This window comes from Daphnia pulex, chromosome 8 (assembly GCF_021134715.1).
Source record: "Daphnia pulex isolate KAP4 chromosome 8, ASM2113471v1".
NCBI lineage: Eukaryota > Metazoa > Arthropoda > Branchiopoda > Diplostraca > Daphniidae > Daphnia > Daphnia pulex.
Window position 1 is genome coordinate 6,831,456 of NC_060024.1, and position 21,177 is coordinate 6,852,632.

The 21,177-nt window shown below is 42.3% G+C and overlaps 6 protein-coding genes across 6 annotated transcripts; 5 read left to right on the forward strand and 1 right to left on the reverse strand.

Moving 5' to 3' along the window:
- Positions 1-4,680: 4,680 nt before the first annotated feature.
- On the forward strand, positions 4,681-6,982 carry LOC124200787 (protein ABHD18-like). The gene is made up of 9 exons (XM_046597083.1): positions 4,681-4,951; positions 5,014-5,142; positions 5,204-5,288; positions 5,358-5,543; positions 5,606-5,718; positions 5,796-5,934; positions 6,001-6,198; positions 6,264-6,511; positions 6,567-6,982. Exons 2-9 carry the CDS (start codon positions 5,051-5,053, stop codon positions 6,898-6,900), a joined length of 1,395 nt encoding a protein of 464 aa, XP_046453039.1. The 5' UTR covers positions 4,681-4,951; positions 5,014-5,050; the 3' UTR covers positions 6,901-6,982.
- A 190-nt stretch (positions 6,983-7,172) lies between these two features.
- On the forward strand, positions 7,173-10,530 carry LOC124200783 (alpha-amylase A-like). Its single transcript, XM_046597079.1, has 12 exons — positions 7,173-7,395; positions 7,456-7,481; positions 7,562-7,569; positions 7,638-7,795; positions 7,876-7,977; positions 8,044-8,278; positions 8,353-9,022; positions 9,294-9,557; positions 9,621-9,772; positions 9,833-10,017; positions 10,105-10,199; positions 10,268-10,530. Exons 1-12 carry the CDS (start codon positions 7,253-7,255, stop codon positions 10,423-10,425), a joined length of 2,196 nt encoding a protein of 731 aa, XP_046453035.1. The 5' UTR covers positions 7,173-7,252; the 3' UTR covers positions 10,426-10,530.
- Positions 10,531-11,152: 622 nt separating this feature from the next.
- On the forward strand, positions 11,153-13,109 carry LOC124200792 (egl nine homolog 1-like). Its single transcript, XM_046597087.1, has 4 exons — positions 11,153-11,937; positions 12,051-12,170; positions 12,240-12,470; positions 12,865-13,109. Exons 1-3 carry the CDS (start codon positions 11,545-11,547, stop codon positions 12,450-12,452), a joined length of 726 nt encoding a protein of 241 aa, XP_046453043.1. The 5' UTR covers positions 11,153-11,544; the 3' UTR covers positions 12,453-12,470; positions 12,865-13,109.
- A 901-nt stretch (positions 13,110-14,010) lies between these two features.
- On the forward strand, positions 14,011-15,165 carry LOC124200593 (alpha-(1,3)-fucosyltransferase C-like). The gene has a single exon (XM_046596863.1). It carries the CDS (start codon positions 14,011-14,013, stop codon positions 15,163-15,165), a length of 1,155 nt encoding a protein of 384 aa, XP_046452819.1.
- Positions 15,166-16,190: 1,025 nt separating this feature from the next.
- On the forward strand, positions 16,191-17,597 carry LOC124200790 (alpha-amylase-like). Its single transcript, XM_046597085.1, has 5 exons — positions 16,191-16,438; positions 16,594-16,790; positions 16,884-17,068; positions 17,187-17,281; positions 17,363-17,597. Exons 1-5 carry the CDS (start codon positions 16,285-16,287, stop codon positions 17,518-17,520), a joined length of 789 nt encoding a protein of 262 aa, XP_046453041.1. The 5' UTR covers positions 16,191-16,284; the 3' UTR covers positions 17,521-17,597.
- A 179-nt stretch (positions 17,598-17,776) lies between these two features.
- LOC124200785 (cAMP-dependent protein kinase catalytic subunit 1-like) lies at positions 17,777-20,602 on the reverse strand. Its single transcript, XM_046597081.1, has 12 exons — positions 20,345-20,602; positions 19,827-20,269; positions 19,604-19,718; positions 19,417-19,481; positions 19,203-19,331; positions 19,038-19,136; positions 18,900-18,982; positions 18,697-18,823; positions 18,529-18,627; positions 18,342-18,464; positions 18,103-18,267; positions 17,777-18,008 (listed from the first exon to the last, which is right to left on the reverse strand). The coding sequence occupies exons 1-12, from the start codon at positions 20,394-20,396 to the stop codon at positions 17,877-17,879; spliced, it is 1,632 nt and encodes a 543-aa protein (XP_046453037.1). The 5' UTR covers positions 20,397-20,602; the 3' UTR covers positions 17,777-17,876.
- Positions 20,603-21,177: the final 575 nt, after the last annotated feature.

Here is a 21,177-nt window from a genome sequence, read left to right on the forward strand (position 1 = left end):
AATTTTATCTTATTTATTTTCGGAATACAGGTCTATTTCTTATTTTTGTAAAAATATGTTGGTCGTCCGTCTTGATGTTAGAGCCCCCTTCCCCGTCTCTCTTGGTCTGTTCATGCTGATCGAGTTTCATTCATTTATTTAACTAAACAGTTGCGTCGTATTACCGCCCACCGGCCCACCCTCTTTGGACTGAAAAGGTGTTGGGGTAATAAGCAAGACGAAATAAGAGAAAGAGAATGATGCATGCATATCGGCGTTAAATATCCAACTTGCGTGGCAGGCGAGGCAGCCGGGCCAGGCCCCGGAAAACTCTCGACGCTGCTTCATTCGGCCACCACCCGCCACGGAGAAAGGACATGTCCTTTAATTTTGCCGTGTATTCGTTTTCCCGGATTTTGATTTGAAAAACAAGTTTCAGATCAAAATCCGGCAAAAGTGAAAACTGGCAAAATTGGACTGACATGTCATCTTTTATTTTTTGAGGGAAGGCCGTTGTGCGTGCTTTAATTAAATTATAGGGCTCTTCCGGGTCATTTTTATTTAGCCGATTTATCTGGCTGCGTTGCCAGATAAATCGGTTATATAAAACAGATCCTGAAGAGCTCGATAATAGTTTTTTGGGGAAGGGGGGAAAGAGGGAAGTCAATATGAAGGGGGTAGGGGTGTTAAATTCAAGTTAAAAATTAAAATTCAATTCAATTTAAATGTTTTCTTACATCATTTTCCAGTTAAATTGCGAATGCCAAGTTTTGTAATTTTTCTATATCTCTTTATTTAATGATAAAGATGTTATTTGTTGAAGCAATGAATTATTGAAATGAAGAATGAATGAAATGGAGGGATTTAACGAAATGGGCTAAAACGTATAGGTTGACGTACATGTCGCTTGACGTGCACGTCCTTCATGCGAAGAAGGATTTCACGAAATGTGGTAAAACGTACAGGTTGACGTACATGTCGTCGTCGACTCTCTGTCAATTCTCTGTTGAGTCAAATTTGCTTCTGCCCGCCCTAATACAAAAGCAAAGTGAATGAGTGTGATGTGAGCCCTATAATAGTTTTTTGGGGAAAGAGGGAAGTCAATATGAAGGGGGTAGGGGTGTTAAATTCATACGTTCAATATACATTCCCTTATACGAGGGATCACGCTGAGAGGGGATGGGGTTAACGAAAATGTGACGTGGTCGAATACTTGCCAATCTCTTCATTCGTTGTGATATAGAAGGTTGGCCATGACCTTTTAGTTCTGGCACTCGTTGATGGTCCATGTGCGGGCAAATTCGTTGGAACTGTTTTCGTATAGACGTCGAGCGTGACGTCGGGGTCGGTCGGGGTAGGAAGTCGGGGCCTTCTCTTTAGGCCTATTGGCTCAAGCGAGAAGAAAGACCCATTAAAAGGAAAGCAATCAGCACCAAGATTAGTGGAATTAGGAATGATGATATTTCCAGTCGTTGCTTGAACCACAGCTTAAACAGGGAAGCGGTGTCGAGCGGCTCGAGCGAAAAAAGTTGATGGGGAATTATCCCACCGTAAAGGTTGTGAACCGTTTGGTTCAGCTGTATTGGAATAAGCCGAATAAGCACATTAGAAATTATATAGGACCAGAAAATTAAAAAAAAAACACCGAATTTCTAAAATGTTTAGCTACATAGGCTATCGCTGTTTCCAAATTGGATAAGCTGATGTGAAAAGATCGCTTCCACGACCCATACAGAAGGTAGATATCCAGTTGTTGTGTGTGTGCATTATATGGGCTCTTGGCATGGTTTTGGCATGAAAAATGGGGAAGGGGGGCAAGGGGGGGGGAGTCAATATTAAGAGGGTAGGGGTGTATAGAGGCGCTAGAGGCGTTTTAATTGGGTACTGTAATTGTGATGATGCAATCATCACATCACATCGATATACGTATATCGCAATTGTAGGGTTTAATAACTCAAAAATATTTAGAAAGAACTCTACACTTCTAATATAATGAAAAGTGAAATGCCAGGAGGCGATTTCCCACATGTAGAAAAGGCCTAGTGTATTGGTTTTAAGGAAGTGTGAACATACCCAAGTGACAACGGAAGAAGAAGAACAATCAACAGCAACTCGTCTCTTGAATGGCACAACTAACTAGTTATCATCATGTTTTATCCCCAAGCGTTTCTATTGCCACGTAGTTGGCGCCAAACCACGCAGTTCTAGAAAACGCTCAAGTAACAACTGATGACGGTTTTGAAGTATAATAATACTTGGGCCACGTATTTTGGATCGTATATAACGGTTGAAAGGTATCAAAAGAAATTTTGTATTAGTCAGTGCAGCGAAAGGGAATACACAGGAGGTTTCGGCCAACAAACAAACACAAAAATAATAGTAGCTTGAATCAGTCCCGATGCGGAGGAAGTATCCGATACATATCATCCGTAGACAAAGTGGCCAAATGAGCGTCCATCCGACGCCGAAAGTTAAAATATGCAGCAATCCTTTCCTGAGTAGTATAGCCTGAAAAGAAAAGAAATGTATAAATAAAATATGACAAAATGGCGATGGAACGAGACTAAAGTCACTTACTGGTCAATAAAGTAGCCAAGTAGTTACCCTCCAGGGCATACTGGGTCTCAAAGTCGTAAGGGGGCGGGGGAGGACTCGAGGAACTCGACGACGGTGACGGTACTGTCGGCGGCCAAATGGGTTCAAGCTCCGGGATACTGCTTATGATGCGTCCCCTCTCAGACGGTGACGCGGGCGTAGACCGAGGAGCGGAACGCTCCTCGGTCACTACAGCCGGAATGAACCGGGGCACTTCGGGACGCACCTGAGGATTGACAACAGTAGAACTCGACGACAACTCAGCGTAAAACACACGCTTAGTCGCTCGTTTGGAGCGAGGCATTTCTTCAGACAGGCAGGAGCAACGCTTAACTTTTAAAATCCGCGTCGGGCGAAACATACGCACTAGGGCGAGGCGAAAAAGACAATGAGCCGATAAAGCGAAATGCCCGGTCAAAATAGACGACCACCCGTGAACCCTTCGTCAGCATGTAAGGACACCCACCAATTCTCGCTTCCAAGTAGCTAGAAGATCGTATAAAAAATTTAAAAAAAAGAAAACGGAAACGGGCTATACCGATCCCTATAATACTTGACTGTTAGAGAAAACGGCACAGCACACAAAAATAAAATACACGTGGGACGATAATAGATAGGATTTTAAAACCTTTGATTCCATTACGTGCGATTCTAGTAAGTTTTAGCCTTTGCTTTATTTTGCCGATTTGGCAGTTACTATTATCGCAGGTTATGAAACCCTTCATAATCGTAGGTTTCATAACTTGTGAAAAACAAAGGTTTCAAATAGTAAAAAACGAAGGTTTTTTCAAGGGTTTTTTACTTGTGAAAAAAGAAGGTTTTTTAATTCATCGTGCTACAGGGTGATTCCATATGAAAACGACCAAAACCTGTGGGGACCATCTCACGGATTTGATCGCCACTAGGCTTTTTCGATTCATATCAATAAAAAAAATTTTTCCTCGTAGGATTTTGAAAAAAAATGGCGTGAACGTTTGAATTTTTTAAAAGTCCACTTGACCATATAATCATTAAATTTTTTTTAGCATATTGAAATGCGATTATTGGCTCATTTATCTATCAGAACATGTTTTCATAAGGATATATACTATTTTTTAAGACCAAGCGCGACAAAATCAAAGGTTGCACCACCTGGTGGCGCGAAATTTAAAAAGTTAAAATATGATCAAATTTGATGTGATAAAAGGTTAAGTTAAAACTGACGTAGGTTCATAAAAAATAGTGAAAATGTGAACGGGAACCCTGGCAATGTGTGGTCGAAATTTCAAACTCGTAGCTTAAGTTAAAAGTATTTTTTCTTAATTTTAAAAATACAAAAAATGTTTTTTTTTTCTCAAAATTGACGTTTTCAACTTAAAAAACAGGAATGACAGGCCATAGGAATTTCTTTGATTTTTTCAGGGTAGAAAGCTAGTTATATTTAGTACATTAAAAAAAAATTAGGTGTATAGAAACATTTTAATTAATCCCTAAATACAATTTTATTTTTATTTTTTCAGTGCTGACTGGTAGTGGTGTCGAATCAGCGTGTGTGCGTTATTTCTGTTTGTGTGCGTCACATTTTTACGATTAATTTCCTCTTACCCACCCCTTTGTTTTGGCATGCTGCTGATTTTAATCAACTTGGAAAAAATTACATTTCACACAAACAGCTACCCGTAAATAAATAATAAACAAGACAGTTAACGTTCACGTTCAGGCCCCCTATATAGCCTACACAACAAACAAAAAAGTGCTGAGCGGGAAAATTTAAAAACAAGCAGCGATGCTGACCCACTTTCCATTCCATCCGCCGGGCCCATTATTGACCATCAAGTGGTAGGGAAATGCTAAATTTTAATTTTTTTTAATTGCGCTACACACATGTGTGTGTGTGTAGATACAAGAAAATGTTTCTCTTTTTAATTTGTCAAAAAGATTGGGGGGGGGGGTTAATTTCGACGTCGGGGCATGGGGGCATATTGCGAGACATTTTTATTTAATTTCTCGTTTCATTTTTCATGTTTCTCTAAATGTAAAACAAAAACTCGTTTTTAAATTGCCCGCGAAAGTGTTGTTTTTGGCCTGTTGCCAGAATTTAAAAAATTGCAAGTGCAGACGACACAACAAGGATTTTTGTTTTTGATTCTTTAATCGGGTGTTCGTGACGTTGTGTTACGAATGAATTTTTCTTGTTTTTGCTTTAGATTTTAATTTCTTTATAAGTTTATAGCACTAGTTGAATGGCAAAGAGTGCACGACATTATCCACTAGCCTATTAGCTCCATTTGATTTCGGTTTCATTTAGTTCCATTAACTATAACGTTAGTTCCGGTTTAGACGAGTTCAATCTTCGTCTAACAAGTTCATTTTTAAAATTCATCTCAGATGACTTTAGGTACGAGATATTTTTGCCCAGACTTTGAAAATCTTCTCTAATTCAATATTGTTTTGAAACAGGATCCATCAATCTCTCTCTGATACTTATTGTCTTTGAATGGGTGCCAGTAAGCTAGACCGTGTTTATAGGAATTTAGTGCTATCAAAGTTTTTTGTTAGAGGATGGGGCAATCCTGAGAATATTAAAAGGTAATGAAAATGAATAACGCTGATCAAATCGCAGCTAATTTTTTTTAAAAATGACTGCCAGGCTTTTTGATTTCCGTAAAATTGTGTCAGACAGAGAAAAATGCCAAAGCTTGGTCGATCCAATGCACAAAGTCACCTTTACAAAGGTAATTACTAATTTTCATGATTTATAACTTGAAATTGGTGTTTGTACTGTTAAACTCTTCATTTCGCAGGAAGAAGACCACAAGCATTACAAGATCCTAAATGGCCATTTCCAGAGCCCGTTTGCACATCATCTCCCTGGCTTGGTGCCAGAGGAGTCTGAAACTGCTCACTTTCAAATGCTGCTGCCTAAAAAGTGGAACTGGAGTAACGGGCTTAAGCCCATGGTAGTGCAACTTGCAGGGACAGGAGATCATGTAATATCTAAACATTTTGAGTTTAACAAATATCATCAAATCAATTTTGCTTTTGTTTCAAGTTCTTTTGGCGCCGGCGAATTCTAATGGGCAAACCGCTTTTGAACGAATGGAATGTCGGCTCCATCATCCTGGAGAATCCATTTTACGGACTGCGGAAGCCGAAAGAGCAAAAGTGAGAATTTCACCAACTGTCCATATACTCGTGTTGTAGATGTTGACAATTTTGTTTTCTCTCCTCTGCGCTTGTAGACTCTCCTGTCTACACAACGTCTCTGACATTTTCGTGATGGGCGGATGTCTTATTCTAGAGTCTCTTGTATTGTTCCACTGGTGCGAACGCAACGGACTGGGTCCACTCGGAGTAACCGGAGTGTCGATGGGTGGCCACGTAACGAATTTATTAGAATTTTTTTTTATTATTGAGCAAATAAACCCAACAGGTTTTTTCAAATAGATGGCTTCACTGGCAGCCTCCAGCTGGCCGAAACCTGTCGTCCTGGTCCCGTGCTTATCCTGGTCAACAGCTTCGGCCGTGTTTACCCGTGGAGTTATGAGCGGAGCAATCGACTGGTCACTTCTAGAATCGCAATATTTTTCCAATCAAATTTACAACGAAATCCTCGACATGGTGCTGCAGTCTCCCTCCGTTGGCGTAAACTCTTATTTAACCTCCTTAAAATTGAAACAAAATGTCGATTAATTATTTCGTTTATTCAGGATTGTGCCTTTGATGCCGGCAAACAGTTTGCCCAGAATTACTCGCGGAGTATCGGGTCAAAGATTGCCGTTCCTAGCAACGCTCAACCTCTTCCTAGCAACGACCAGCAGCGGTTGACGAGTGCCGTGGAAGAGACGTTCAATTTCAAATTATCCGGTTTGTCCGGTATGGCCATTCCGGAATCCTGGAAACGGATTGGAAATGTATCGTTGGCCAGTCCACTGCGACGAATCATCCAGCCGTTTTGGTAAATTATTTGTCAAATGAAAAAGGAATTTCTAAATTCAATTTGGTGTGCACAGGAAGGAGCGAGTCCAGGGGATGGAGAAAGCTCAAGCCCGCCAACAGGCGATGGAATTTATGCGCGGGATCATGGACGAGTTCACGCACATTGCCAATTATTCGCGTCCGGTGGACAGTTCGTGCATCGTCATCGTGACGGCCAACGACGACGCCTACGTCCCCCGCGAAGGATGTACCGACCTGAGACAATTGTGGCCCGGTGCCGAGGTCCGCTACGTGTCGAGCGGTCACGTGGCCGCCTACGTCCTCCACCACCAAATGTTCCGGCGGGCTGTCAAAGATGCCTTCGACAAAATCATTGCCAAACATTATGCAACACCACCAGCCATTTAATTATATTTTTTATAGAATTAACCTAAACATTTGGGGGGTTGTATAATTGTGTGTAGATTTTAATAAAAACAAATGATGGGAATCACTTGGCCTTGAATGACATTTTTAGTGAGTCCCAACGCCGATAGAGGAATAGACACAAAAGGTAATTTTGGTTTTAAAATTGAGATAGTTGTACAATCACTAACTAATTGAACTTTGATCGTGAAAACTGTTTACAGTGGACAAACAAAACTGCGATATAAAATGACGGACACGCAGCGACAGACGGAAAGAGTTTTCAGCCGCTGCCCACACGAACGACAAGTTTATCAAGAGTTTTAAGGTGCAATTCAACTCAATTTATAACGAGATGAAGGCCATCTGGATTTGGGCCATCGGCTGCTGGATGATGGGAGTCGCCCAGGGTCAGTACGACCCCAACTGCAACGGCAAAACGGCCATCGTCCATCTTTTTGAGTGGAAATGGAGCGACATTGCCGCCGAATGCGAAAGGTAATTAATCAATCCTATTTTAATTCAATTCAACCTTAATTAATTGTATTCATGTCACAGGTTTCTGGGACCAGCTGGCTATTGCGGTAAGACTAATTAGAAATTCAAAACTTGTTTCAAACTAATTCCACTTTTCATCTGTCAAAATGTTTCGCAACTTTCACAGGATTCCAGGTATAGAAATTGCTATAAAAATTAATCGGAATTTAAGTATTAATTCCGGTTTTATTTTCCCCCTGTAGGTTTCTCCTCCGTCTGAGCACGTCATCCTGCCCGACAACAATCCGCCTCAGCCGTGGTGGCAGCGCTACCAACCCGTCAGTTACATTTTACATTCGCGGTCGGGCAATCCGGACGAGTTTGCCGACATGGTCCGACGTTGCAACGCTGTCGGAGTCCGGTATTTATCTTTCTAAAAAAATTAAACATTATTATAAGCGCAGTATAATATTATGTAATAACTTGGTGATTTGTTATCAGGACGTATGTCGATGCTGTTATCAATCATATGAGCGGACTGGGTCGTCTGGGCGTGTCCTACGCCGGGTCGCCCTACGACGGCGATGCTTTAGATTTCCCGGGGTATAAACTGTCAACTCATTAAAATTCATTCCGCATTAAATCACGTAATTTAATTTGATTTGACAGGGTCCCTTTTTCGGCTGAGCATTTCACGCCGAAAGACATGTGCCCATCATTCGACGGCAACGTCAACAACTACGGAGATCCAAACAACGTCCGCAATTGCTACTTGGTCGGATTGACTGACCTGTACGGAGCCCTGGACTATGTCCGCGATAAAGTGGCGGGATATTTGAACAGCCTGGTCGCTATAGGAGTGGCCGGCATCCGCATTGACGCCGCCAAACACATGTGGCCCTTGGTGAGTCTCATCCATTAATTTGACGTCATTTTATTGAATTTTAAAATTCAATTTTGGGTTTGGTTTAAATTCAGGATATTGCCGCCATCACGTCCAGGGTCAATCCACTTCCGACCGAGCACGGATTCGCCGCCAACTCGAAACTGTTCGTCTACAGCGAAGTTATCGACCGCAACGACGGAGCCGTTCGGGTCGACGAGTATTACGACGTTGGGTTGGTGACGGAATTCCGCTACTGCATGAAACTGGCCTGGGGCATCAACGACTACGGCCAGCTGGGCGGACTCATCGACTACGGATGGGGCATGGCCAGGGACGACCGGGCCTTCGTCTTTGTTGACAATCACGACAACCAGCGCGGACACGGTGGGGCTGGTGACGTCATCACTCACAAGACGCCCAGGGAGTACAAGCAGGCCGTCTCCTACATGCTGGCCCATCCGTACGGATTCGCCCAGGTTATGAGCAGCTACTTCTTTGACAATTCCGACGTCGGGCCGCCGCACAACGACGACTACAGCGCCGTCGACGTGATTATTAATGCGGATGGCAGTTGCTCCGGCGGATGGGTTTGCGAGCACCGCTGGAATCCCATCGCCAAAATGGTGCGCTTCCGCAACGCCGTCGCCGGAACTCAGATGGACAATTACTGGAACAACGGCGGGGCTGTGGCTTTCTCCCGAGGCAACAAGGGATTTTTCGCCATGGCCAAAGGCGGAAGCATGACTGAAACACTTGCCACCGGTATTTAATTATTCAATATACCATTTTTAATTTAATTTCAATTAATAATAATTTTAATTACCGACGATTGTTTTAAATTTTCCCAAATTTTATTTTGCATTAAAAAAGGATTACCTAAATTCAATTAATAATTATTTTAATTAAATTAATTATTTTAATTAAATTAATCATTTGATCATTTTAATTAAATTTTATTGTTATATTTTATTTGATTGAATTTTATTTTATTTTATGTTTTAAATTTTCCTAAATTTTATTTGAATTAAAAAAGGATTACCTGCCGGAACGTATTGCAACATTATCGACGATTGCGCCACCAGCATCACGGTGGGATCCGACGGCAAAGCCCAGGTTCAAATCGACAACTACGAGGAGCCCATGTTCGCGGCTTGCGTCGGATGTGAAACGGGTCCCGTGCCTACGGCGACGGCCGGAACTGCCCGACCCACCGTCCCGACCACGCCCAAAACGACCATCACCATCCCGACAGTGCCGTGCTACGGTGCCGGCTGCTCCGTCACAACGACAACCACCGGTACATAATATCAAATTGACATTCTAATCAAATGAAATTTGGACTAAAAATTTCGCTATGCAGTTCGCCCGCCGAGTGGCAACCGTACGGTGGTTTTCATCCAGAAGCAAACCAATCCTGGACAGGATCTGTTCATCCGAGGTGGAATTGACCACACGGTTCGACCAGGCTGCGTTGAAAATGCCGCAACTTCACCCTGCGCTCTCCCCATGAAAGTAATTCAATTTTTTTTTAAATCTTTTGATTGTAAATTCAAAATTAATTACAAAAAACAGGTGGGTTCGCTGGGTATGACGAGCCATTACGACAAGTACAACGCCTGGGCCATCGGCGACACCAAATTGGATTGGTACGGAGTGGAGGTGGGTCAGGGGGTCTACGCGGGTCAACCCGCTTCCGGCACTCCGCTGGCTTGGACTTCCAACAAAGCAACTGAAGCCGGATACCAACCACTCAACACGTAATATTCCAGCAGTATATCTAATCAAAATTATGAATGGAATTTATTTTTGAAATGATGTTATAATTAAAATTGGCGCGAAATTAGGTTTGGCGATCACTACTGGATGGTTGAAATGGACATGGATTGCTCGCAAGCGGAGAACACCTGGTTCGAAGTGAAAGCCTTCCTCACCAACGCTGGTAATTTATTAATTGATAAACATTTGTAGAATTTTAAATGATTGAATCAATTTTTCGGACGTTGAAAGGTAACGGATGGGAAGCGGATGTCCTCCAGTCGGCCTGCACCGGCAACGGAGCCGGGACTCCACCTTACGCCAGCCCTACCAATCACATGGGTCGGTGCGGATTCATCAACGTTTTCACCTTCAGCGGCAAGGGCTGCCAGATCATCAGCTTCGATTAAACCTCGTCCCCGCAGAAAACAATAAAGATTAATAGATTCAAACTAAAATTCTGTTCTTCTATCTTAGGAGGAAATAATCAATACACAAACTTGGCATGAGTGGAATTGAGCCTAAATTTAAAATTAGGTTTATGTACCCTATTACCCCCAGCTCTCCCCCCCCTCCCCTTTAGATTCTTTTTCTGTCCCCTCGGTTTCATTTCGTGCGACATTTTCCGGTGGCGGATGCCAGGGATGTCAGTGCCAATGAATTATTTCGACCGACATGCCTAAATTTCTTCAGGCCTTCCGATAACTTGAAGACGATTCTACGAAGCCAGCTCCAAAGTACGTTTGAACTTGGCGCCACAATACTCGTCCAGCCCAAAAAGAGAAAGTTTACAAACTTAATTTTAAATTTGGTATGAAATAAATATGGCGGGGATAACAAAATGGCCATAATTCAGCAGTCGCCATTTCAGTCGAAACTTTTATCGTCAAGTTCGACAGAATTATTGATGATGTGGGGAATAAAACGTTGTATCTGCCGCGCGTGTAGTGGTGCGTACGTGACTTATGCGATCGAAAAAAATTGACTACATTTGGTTTGTCATCGAGTCCAAACCGCCAAGAGATATAGGAGGGCGAAACGGGCCGTCTCGCGTCGGTGCATGTGAACGCATAGATGGCGATTAGGGCAGCAGCAGCAGCGGTGGAAAAAAGGCCGTTTGCCTTCACAATAGTCACGTAGCCTTTTCACTCATCTCGACGTCTATGGCCCCAAGGGTGGGCTCCTACAGCGCATGCGCCAACATCAATTTTTGGTTTTTTGGGGAGGAAATAAAACGAGTTGAATCCAATGCACGACCTCAGTCTCCCCTCTACATCGCCAGCCAACCACACACACGTCCGCCAGCCAGGCCTACACGAGTGTCTCTAATAACTTTTGTTATTATATCCCAGAAATTGCTCAAAGGAATAATAGTCATAGAGCATGGTGGTGCTATTCTTCAGTCGTGGAATAGGCCTACAAACAAGAAGATCTGTCAAACAGCTAAGAAATCTCTGCGTCTACCAGCAGCATTTGGTCGAGGAATAAGAAAGTCAACAGCACAAAAAAAGAATTAAAATAGGCCTAAAATGGAGAATTGGAGTCGTAGCGAGCGGTCGCCGCAGGAGTGGATGTCACAGACGTGCCAGCACGTCATCCGCGACCTACAACAGTACGGCATCTGCGTGCTGGACAATTTCATGGGCAAAGAGCGGGCCGAATCCATCCACCGCTCCGTCGTCAACATGTACAATTCTGGGGTGTTCATCGAAGGCAAAACGGTGGGCCTCAACAATTCGGCGGACCCGGAATTGACGAAGAACGTCCGCAACGATCACATCGCCTGGGTCGACGGGACGGAAAACAATTGCCAAGATATTGCCCATTTGATCGCCACCGTCGACACGATCATCGTCAATTCCATTCAGACAATGATTGAGAATAAACGGTTGGAGAAACGCGTCATTGGCGGAAGAACCAAGGTATTATCTCATATCTATTTCTATTTATTCGATTGTTAAAAGCCAACGCGATTATAATGTAATCTGAGCGAAAAATCGATGTATATTCCTTATTGAAATATGCAAACGCGCAGGCCATGATTTCGTGCTATCCCGGTAACGGCTCCTATTACGTGAAACACGTGGATAATCCCAATGGCGACGGGCGTTTCCTCACAACAACCTACTACGTGAATAAAGACTGGGACACTAAGGTCTAAACATTTTATTTAAACTGATCCAAATTTGATCGAATGCATTTTAAAATTATTTTGCTAATAAAGATTGATGGCGGGATGTTGCGTGTTTTCCCGCAAGGGTGGTCCAATAAAGTGCTGGACATTGAGCCCATCCTCGATCGGGTGGTTTTCTTCTGGTCAGATCGGCGCAACCCCCACGAAGTTCAACCCTCTTTCCGCACCCGCTGCGCCGTCACCTTCTGGTACATGGACGCCAAGGAGAGGGAAGAGGCCAAAGCCAAACGACAATCAAGTTGAAAAAAATGTTCTTTCCAGGTGATTATTATTTACACGCTATACTCTTTCGCTAACAATTGCTTATCGGTTGAATATGCGATTGGCACAATGCGCATATAGCAGATAGGGGCGCTATCGATCGCTATAGCCTACGTGTTTTGGACTCGGTGAACTGTGTTACTTTAGCGCCAAATGAGAAATCTTGTAGATAATCTGCTATCTCTCTCACTGTTTGTCTTCTGTACCTTGAGTAAAGCCAACTTGAAAGAGTCTCCGCTGGTAATATACTCCGCGACACAAATAATGTCAATGCGTTGTTTTGCCAGCACGCGTACATAGGTGTTTTTCAAGCGAGATATATGATGGGGCGTTCTTATTTTGGTACATTTTCAATTTAATTTGACTAATTGAATTGTCTGATTTGAAAATTTAGGAAGTAAAACGAGATCTTGCTACAGCTTCAAACGTAACGAAGCGACACACTATAGCTGGGAATCTATTTCAAATGTTGCTGCGGAGCCAAAAGTGATTAACGCCAAAGACGTTATGATGACAACATATACAATATTAGAGATGGTGTACAAATTGTTTTTGAATGATGAATTTGTTTTAATGCGTGCGTCTATCGATTATTTGTTTGTGTTTGGTTTTGTAAGCTAACTTGATGGGTTTTTAAAATCAAGAAAATATTATATTTTTTTTAATAAAAAAACATTCAATTGTGTTCATTAACCTAACTACGTCTTATGTGAAACAGAATTTTAAAAAGATGGGAAGACTTTCAAGATTTTTCTGTACAATGGTTAAATAAGTTTGTGATGTACGACTTAATAAGTCCTCGATAGTATAGTGGTGAGTATCCCCGCCTGTCACGCGGGAGACCGGGGTTCAATTCCCCGTCGGGGAGGATTATTTTTTTCATGGATTTAATAAAGTAATTACTTTTTTAAAATGTTTCTAAAAACTTCATTATAAAAGATTTTTGTGAATAAGTATTTCCATGTTTTCCCAGTTTTTTTTTCCTTTCATAGAAAAGAACAAAAAATTTGCCTCCCCGACGGGGAATTGAACCCCGGTCTCCCGCGTGACAGGCGGGGATACTCACCACTATACTATCGAGGACTTGTCAAAGTCCTTTCCACAAGATAGTTTATACCTGATAACAGAATAATTTCAAAACATTTTACATAAAAAAAATGTTCTTCATACATGAAATGTAGGTTAAAGTGGCCTTGAGATTCAACTAATTTCAGTTTCTTTAGTCGCTGTACATAATACGATGATTAGTTGATTACACGGCAATAACCGCATCTTTAAAAAATTGTTTAATGCCTTCATTAACGTCAATCTTGCATATGCTGGTGTCGACGGGATGCATCGCAACACCTTGTGCCAGTAGTGAAAAGCGCATCGTCCGACTGACAACACTCTTATTCGTTACCTTAAACAAATTCAGATTCCGTGTAGGCTATAATCTCAATATTAAAATTACAGAGAAATGAAGACTTTTATTATTCGTGTTGGAAGATATCTGAAACTTAAATGCAAGTTGATTGTTTTGTTGTTGTTTTTATTCAAAATGTTGGTGCTCCTCTACATTTCAGAAGTTCATCATCACAAATTGACAAGTGTCGTCAGAACTGCTGTGACTGGGTGGAACTCAGATGCTAATAATGACGTCACAGATTCAAAAGACTTCATCAAACAATACAAATCGATTCTGATTTGGAACAACAGCCCCAAAGTGATCGAGACGGCAATTTTTGGTTTCGGTCACGATCCTTTCGTTCTGGAGGGATGCGAGTTTTCCGACTGTGCCATTTTCAACCAGGAGTCGGCTGCATCGTTACCATTGGAAGAATTTGACGCTGTGATTGTGCAGATTTCGACAATGTGGCTCAGCGATTTGCCTGAAAATCGCACGAATCACCAGCGCTTCATCTTTTTCGCGCAAGAGTCGCCAGCGTCGATGACCGAATCTCTGACCGACATTTTTTCAATGCGCAACTATTTCAACTGGACCATGAGCTACCGAACCAATTCAGACATTCAATTCTTGTACGGACGGATTCAGCCGGGACCGACAGCCCCGAAGACTCGAGAAGAAACTCTTCGTTTGATGAAAGACAATAGAAATAATAATAAGAATTACGCCGCTAATAAAATCAAGTTGGTCGCCTGGATGGTTGGTCATTGCGACACGCTAGGATTGAGGGAAATTTACGTCAGTCAACTCGCCAAATTCATCCCGATCGACGTTTACGGCAAGTGTGGCAATATGAGCTGCTCCCGCAACACTATGCACGCCTACTCCGATCCCCAATGCTACCAAATGCTGGAAGCCAAATACAAATTCTACCTGTCGTTCGAGAATTCCATCTGCGAGGAATACGTCACCGAGAAATTCTTCGAGATCGCCAATCGGGACATTGTCCCCGTCGTCTACGGTGGGGCCGATTACAAACGGATCGCACCTCCTCACTCGTTCATCGACGCCCTGGAATTCACGCCCGAAGCACTGGCCCAGTACCTGACCATTCTTGACGCCAATGACGAGCTCTACAACGAATTTTTCTGGTGGAAAAGTCACTACAAAGTCGAAGCTGGATTGGAGCAAATGGCTCGCCACGGTTTCTGCGACTTGTGCAAGAAACTCCATCAGGATCAAGTCCCGAAATGTTACCCCCAACTGGAAACAGAATGGGACCCGAAAAATAAATGTTGGGAAAATTAGATTGGCATCATACAAAATTCAAATTATTCTAATTCAAATACATATGAACACTTGAGCAGTTCCAACTAGTTTTCTGTTTGTGTTAACTTGTGATGGGTAATTTGGTTAAGAATGTGGATTTGCTGAATTGTTTAATTCGGTTCAAATTTGTGTGTGATCTACTTTGGTAGTTTTATACCATTTATTAATTATTGTCCATTCCTATAACATTTAATTTCGTCTTCAATTCCAAGGTTTTATATAAATATCTTATATTCAAGTTTTATCGTCCGTTAACTGCACGCTTGGCTAGCTTTCAATGCGCAATGCACAACGCATAATGAATAAATACAAACACATCTGCGGGAAATGCATGAGCTGTCTCAGCAATATTTTCTAAGGGCTTCGTTTCTTTTCAAAAGAATATAGTGGCTTTGAACTCATTACGGTAACGTAAGCTACTTGTATTCAATATAATACCTGAGATCACACATATGGTCGCTTTAATAAAAGTTTTTCGTACCAATAAAGATTTTTTTAAAAATCGTAGTAGGGAGAAGATGTTGAAGTATCCACTGATTTAAATTGATAAACTTCGTTTGTTAATGTGAACAGCATGAGAAACAATTAAAAAAGTGGATAATTATCTTAAAATTTTGAAGAGGAATATATCCTCGATAGTATAGTGGTGAGTATCCCCGCCTGTCACGCGGGAGACCGGGGTTCAATTCCCCGTCGGGGAGGATTATTTTTTTCATCAATTCAAAACAATTTATGGAAATACGACAAAATGTTAATAAAAAAATTACATTTTCTAGTGAATGTAGATAATTTTTGGAAGGTGTATTTTAAAATCCTGTTATAAAAATATTTTGGTGATGCATTTAATTATGAGATTTGTGTTATACGGAGGACGCGTATTATTGGACCATGCTTCTTATCGTCTTGTTATATATTTTAAAGTGACCTTCGATCACAAAATGGACATGCCCTTGTTCATTTGTTTATGGAGATGATAACCTTAATGCCCGCTACATATGTATAACCTGAGCTGATTTACTGGCGATCATCGATTGTAGCCTAATATATAGGTTGCCGCAGTCATTGTTTAGGCAGCGGTAAGCAAGGATCACTTCTACCATGTTACTCTTTCATCTGCTATTGTTGGTGGTGAGCACCTGCTGGTCGGTTTCCGGACAGGGTGGCATCCCGACGGTGCCGTGCTACGGTCAGGATTGTTCTGTGACGCAATCGACAACAGAATCAACAACAGAATTGACATCTGAATCGACAAGTATAAATTCATTTCTCGTAACATATCTCTAGCATCTCCTACATCGTTGCTATATTATGTAATCAATAGCATATAAGACATTGAGAAATTTTAACAAATGCTAGAAAGAATCAATTTTGTTTCTTCATCTTTTATTTTATGCTGATTAATAATAGCCGAGTCCACAACGCCAACGTCAACAACCATCACTCCACCACCTGGGACCAAACAACGAACGGTCGTGTTCATCTACAAAGTTACTCAAGTTGGACAGGACTTGTTCATCCGCGGTGGAATCGACGATACCATAGTTCGTCCTATTTGCCAGGATGACGAGGATGCCGAAAGCTCAACATGCGCAATTTCCATCCAGGTGCCTTAATCGGCTGCTATTTGTTAATTTTTATTGTTTACAACATCACAATGTGACATTATTAACCAATAATATTTGCCAACGTTTATTTAGACCAATTCTTTGGGCGTTGGTGCACCCTGGGCTGGTTACGACGCCTGGAGAGTGGGTGACACCAAACTGGACTGGTTTGGGGTTCAGGCCGGACAGGGTACTTACATGGGTAATCCAGCTTTCGGGACGCCTTTGGCCTGGACCACTAATACTCCGGGCAAACCTGAATACCAGCCATTAAACAAGTATAAATGAGCATGTATACAATTTGTGAGTGTAAACTCACTTGACTGATTGATCTGCGAATTATTTGATCATCTGATTGCGTGCTGTAATCCTCTGATAAATTGTGCGTTTCTTCAGGTGGGGAGACGCCAACTGGATGGTGGATTTCGACATGGATTGCTCAGAGACTGAAAACGGATGGTTCGACCTCAAAGCTTTTCTCACCAATTACGGCAAGTTGAATATCGATTGTTATAGTCAAATGAAAACAGGTTGAATAATATTTTAAATCGTTTCATATTGTGACAATGCAGCGTCTGGATGGGAGGCTGACATCACGCAATCGCCTTGCACCGGCACGGGAGCTGACGTCCAGCCGCCTTATTCCGGTACCAAAAACCACATGGCCCGTTGCGGTTACATCAACAGATTCAGTTTCGGCACCGGTGGCTGTGAGATCAATGCCTTTTAAACCAATGGTTACGTTTTCTCCTCTTCTTTTGCTACGCCAATAGCTGCTGTCAAAATACACTTATAGGGCACTTGAAATCAGAGCGGATAACGCTTCAGTCATTTAGTACGAATCTATTTATCATCAAGCATAGCATGCCTATGCCTTGCATTCGGCATTATCAATTCATCGCGATGAGTTTCGTAACATATAAAAACATTACGTAACGTTCCGTCAACAACAGCGGCCAAGCTAGACGAACAGCACACACAGTTGATTGGGGGTAAAAGAACAAACATAACAAATCGACAGACACACATTATATTGAAACAAGCACGACAGTCAGACGACTCCATTGTATATAAATTCCCAGCACGTCAGAAATCTTTGAACGTCTCGACGTGCAAGTTATCAGGACTCGTCCTGAACAGATCTCGATCTTCTTCGCTGGGCTGGAAATGTCTCGTATCACCGGCCCCCTTCACTTTGGGAATCAGTGGCGCCAAGACCTGTCAATTTGTCAACAGATCACATTTCAATCATATTTTCCTAATCTGATCTGCAAATATCGTTTATTATTAAGCGGAAGTGTGGCAGACTCACCTTTTTCTGGTGTATGGCCACCCAGTCGGTCGACTGGAACCACTTTTGGCTCTTGATGTCGGCCACGCCGTTCTTCATGTTGCCCAGCCGCTTGGTCAGATCGGCCTGCAGCAGACCGCGCACCAGATCCTTGACTTCCGAGCTGAACATTTTCGGATATTGGATCTGCCCAAAAATGCCCGAAATGAATGGATTTTAATTAACAAATTGTGACGCACAATCAATTTGAATTTGTATACCTTTCCCGCCACGATTTTCTCGTAGAGTTGAATGGGCTGGTCGGCCATGAACGGCGCTTGTCCCGCCACCATTTCAAAGATCAAAACGCCAAGGGCCCACCAGTCGACAGCTTTGTTGTAACCCTGTGTGATTGATGGCCAACTTTTCATTATTCAATTATTCAGGTGACATGATTATTTGTATTACCTTGACGAGAATGATCTCCGGAGCTAAATATTCGGGTGTTCCGCACATGGTCCACGTCCGCTTATCTGACACTCTCTTGGTGAAACCGAAATCTGTCACCTGATTAAATAAATAACAAAATTATCATTAACTAATAAGGCATATGAATATTTGTGATGGATTATTTACTTTGGCGTAACCGGCAGTGTCAATCATGATGTTCTCCGGTTTCAAATCTCGGTAGATGAGACCCAAATAGTGCAGATATTCGAATGCCAGGACGATTTGGGTGGCGTAAAACCTGGCATGAGGCTCCCTGGCAAATTTCCAAGGGGAAAAACCACAATGAAATGAAAAGTAATGAGGGAATTGACAAAATATGTTTGACATACTTGAATCGCCCAAGTTTCCTTAGGTGTGTAAACATGTCACCACCTGGGACATACTCGAGCACCATGTACAAATTGGAATTGTCCTGCTCAAAAAATATCTGTCAATTCAAGTTCTGTTAGTCGATAAATGTAATTTACTTTGAAGTAGAATTCCAATCCAACGACAAAAGGGAAACTGATGGCTGACAGCACCTTTTTCTCATCCAGGGTGTGTTCTACCTGTTTCTTCTTCACCACCTGTGTGCCCAATTACAAGCATTAGTTTTTGCACCTTTAACCAAAAAATGAATAAAAGAAAAAAACCTTTTGCTTCTCGAGAACTTTCATGGCGTAAAATTGCTTGTTCCATTTGTGTTGAACGAGTAAGACGCGACCAAAGTTACCAGAGGCTAACGTCCGGGTCCGATAAAAGTCATCCAAACATATTTCTCCCTTGAATTAATTAAATACAGAACAAAAAAACAAAGGTGAAAATTAAAAATTTGACAGCCATTTGAAAACTGAAACAGCTGTATACCTGGTTAGGTGGGTGACGCCATCTGTCTTCAAATTTCTCTTTGGCTTCGAGCAGATATTCTTTATCTGCATCAATTAGAAAAGCAAATAATAACTACGTTAAATGACATTTGTACAGTTAATTGTTGGCTCTATAATAAATTGCAAAATGTGGAATTAGTAGGAAAAAAAATGAAATCATTTCTTACAGTTCGTTGGTCCGCTGGAGGAAATCTTTTGAATGTTTCCACTTTTCGAAGATAAGTCCGAACTCGGTCTAGGACTAGGCTTTTTATTATGGCTCGAAATTTGTTCCAAATCCTTCTGATAACACGAACCACACGCGCAATGTTAAATTATCAAACGACTTTACAACAGGTTGTATATTTTAAATAAATAAATAGTTGTATCGAGTTTTATTATAAGTTTTACCGCTGTTTGTAGATTGGAGGTTGACAGAGTCGTCGGTCTGCTGGAGTCTGACTTTTTTCGGGCTTGGGCAGATTCCACTTGGAGAAAATTGTTTTTGTCGGTTTTGCTGGATGGCCGGTTGACGGCCGAGTTGTTTTGACTATGGCTGGATTCCACAGCAACAACTGGCGGAGGATTAATTTGCTGCTGCTGGTTGGCCGGAACTGCCGGGCTATTCTGATAAGGAGTCGTCTGCTGATGACTCCGGTTGACTGTGACAGGTGCTGCCTGTTGCGTCTGCTGGGCCTGTTCACTTTTCTTGCTGGAAATGTTCTCCTTGTTTGTCTTTGACGACGTGCTGCTGCTGGTCGGTGGTGGTGGTTTTTTGATAATTCCCGATTTTGCACCGGCCTGTGATGCTGGGTCGTTGGTTGTCGGTTTGAAACCGACACCAACAATCAATCCTGCGCATATCAAATCAACCGATAAAATTATAATCGCCTGGCATAGTGACAAGGTGACAACCAAATGATTCTCACCTGCATCTTGGCGGACCTCTTTCTTCTTGCCGAGAAATCCGAATAGCGGCATGACTGGGCTGCTGCTGCGATCCTGCTGCTCTCAGCTGCTCCGAGGTTGAATTGTCTATTACAACAGACACCGTTTCATGCACACACAGCCAATGCCAATTGTAACCCAACTCAATCTGTAATATAATAACTGATGGTGAAGGGGTCTATATAGACGACTCTGCGTCGTCCGTCTACAAACGCTTCGACAGCCACCACATCAGCGTATGTGTATATAAAGGGCCAAAGCACAATTGTCACTGGCCTTATCACAAAATGGCGTGGAGATAAGGCAAATCTACACGGGCGAGAGATATACACATCCAATGCATCTACAAATGGCTTAATAGCCAGACAACAGTTATAGACGCGCTAAAACGGAATATGGAAAGTTGAGACGCAGGTAACGTCTTTATTATATACTATAGCTGCTGTGGTGCTCTGCGGTTCTGCTGGCGGCGCCTATGTTGTCGTTTCTTACGTAAGAATTGGCCCCAGAATTTTTATTGTACGCGACTTGGCTAGGAATTCGACGATAACGAAATCCTTTCTGTTGGGGCGTGGTTTGATAGATTTGCGTTTAGAAAGGTCATCAGTCGCCCGCGCGTATCTCGGATGTGTTGGCCAACGCGTATAAAAAACAATCGGAAATGTGATGACAGCATAAGAAAGTTGCAATACATTTTGACGCGGGTTTGATCTGGTTTGATGCGGGGTGTGAAAAGCGCTTTTGACCTTTGATTATAAACCGACGGGAATCACGTCGAGTGAAAAGGTCATACCACTCTTGTTATCGTTTCTTC

What these genes read in the sequence shown, in the direction of transcription:
- LOC124200593 (XM_046596863.1), top strand. Translation starts at nt 14,011, where the DNA reads ATGTTGGTGCTCCTCTACATTTCAGAAGTTCATCATCACAAATTGACA.
- LOC124200790 (XM_046597085.1), top strand. Translation starts at nt 16,285, where the DNA reads ATGTTACTCTTTCATCTGCTATTGTTGGTGGTGAGCACCTGCTGGTCG. An exon ending in ATTGACATCTGAATCGACAA is followed by an intron (nt 16,439 to 16,593) that starts GTATAAATTCAT and finishes GATTAATAATAG; the next exon opens with CCGAGTCCACAACGCCAACG. An exon ending in AGCTTTTCTCACCAATTACG is followed by an intron (nt 17,282 to 17,362) that starts GCAAGTTGAATA and finishes GTGACAATGCAG; the next exon opens with CGTCTGGATGGGAGGCTGAC.
- LOC124200785 (XM_046597081.1), bottom strand. Translation starts at nt 20,396, where the DNA reads ATGCCGCTATTCGGATTTCTCGGCAAGAAGAAAGAGGTCCGCCAAGAT. An exon ending in GGCGTCACCCACCTAACCAG is followed by an intron (nt 19,332 to 19,416) that starts GTATACAGCTGT and finishes AATTAATTCAAG; the next exon opens with GGAGAAATATGTTTGGATGA. An exon ending in TGGCCATACACCAGAAAAAG is followed by an intron (nt 18,009 to 18,102) that starts GTGAGTCTGCCA and finishes ACAAATTGACAG; the next exon opens with GTCTTGGCGCCACTGATTCC.
- LOC124200787 (XM_046597083.1), top strand. Translation starts at nt 5,051, where the DNA reads ATGGGTGCCAGTAAGCTAGACCGTGTTTATAGGAATTTAGTGCTATCA. An exon ending in TTGCAGGGACAGGAGATCAT is followed by an intron (nt 5,544 to 5,605) that starts GTAATATCTAAA and finishes TTTTGTTTCAAG; the next exon opens with TTCTTTTGGCGCCGGCGAAT. An exon ending in CGGAAGCCGAAAGAGCAAAA is followed by an intron (nt 5,719 to 5,795) that starts GTGAGAATTTCA and finishes CTGCGCTTGTAG; the next exon opens with ACTCTCCTGTCTACACAACG.
- LOC124200792 (XM_046597087.1), top strand. Translation starts at nt 11,545, where the DNA reads ATGGAGAATTGGAGTCGTAGCGAGCGGTCGCCGCAGGAGTGGATGTCA. An exon ending in TCATTGGCGGAAGAACCAAG is followed by an intron (nt 11,938 to 12,050) that starts GTATTATCTCAT and finishes GCAAACGCGCAG; the next exon opens with GCCATGATTTCGTGCTATCC. An exon ending in ATAAAGACTGGGACACTAAG is followed by an intron (nt 12,171 to 12,239) that starts GTCTAAACATTT and finishes TTGCTAATAAAG; the next exon opens with ATTGATGGCGGGATGTTGCG.
- LOC124200783 (XM_046597079.1), top strand. Translation starts at nt 7,253, where the DNA reads ATGAAGGCCATCTGGATTTGGGCCATCGGCTGCTGGATGATGGGAGTC. An exon ending in ATTGCCGCCGAATGCGAAAG is followed by an intron (nt 7,396 to 7,455) that starts GTAATTAATCAA and finishes TTCATGTCACAG; the next exon opens with GTTTCTGGGACCAGCTGGCT. An exon ending in GGATACCAACCACTCAACAC is followed by an intron (nt 10,018 to 10,104) that starts GTAATATTCCAG and finishes GCGCGAAATTAG; the next exon opens with GTTTGGCGATCACTACTGGA.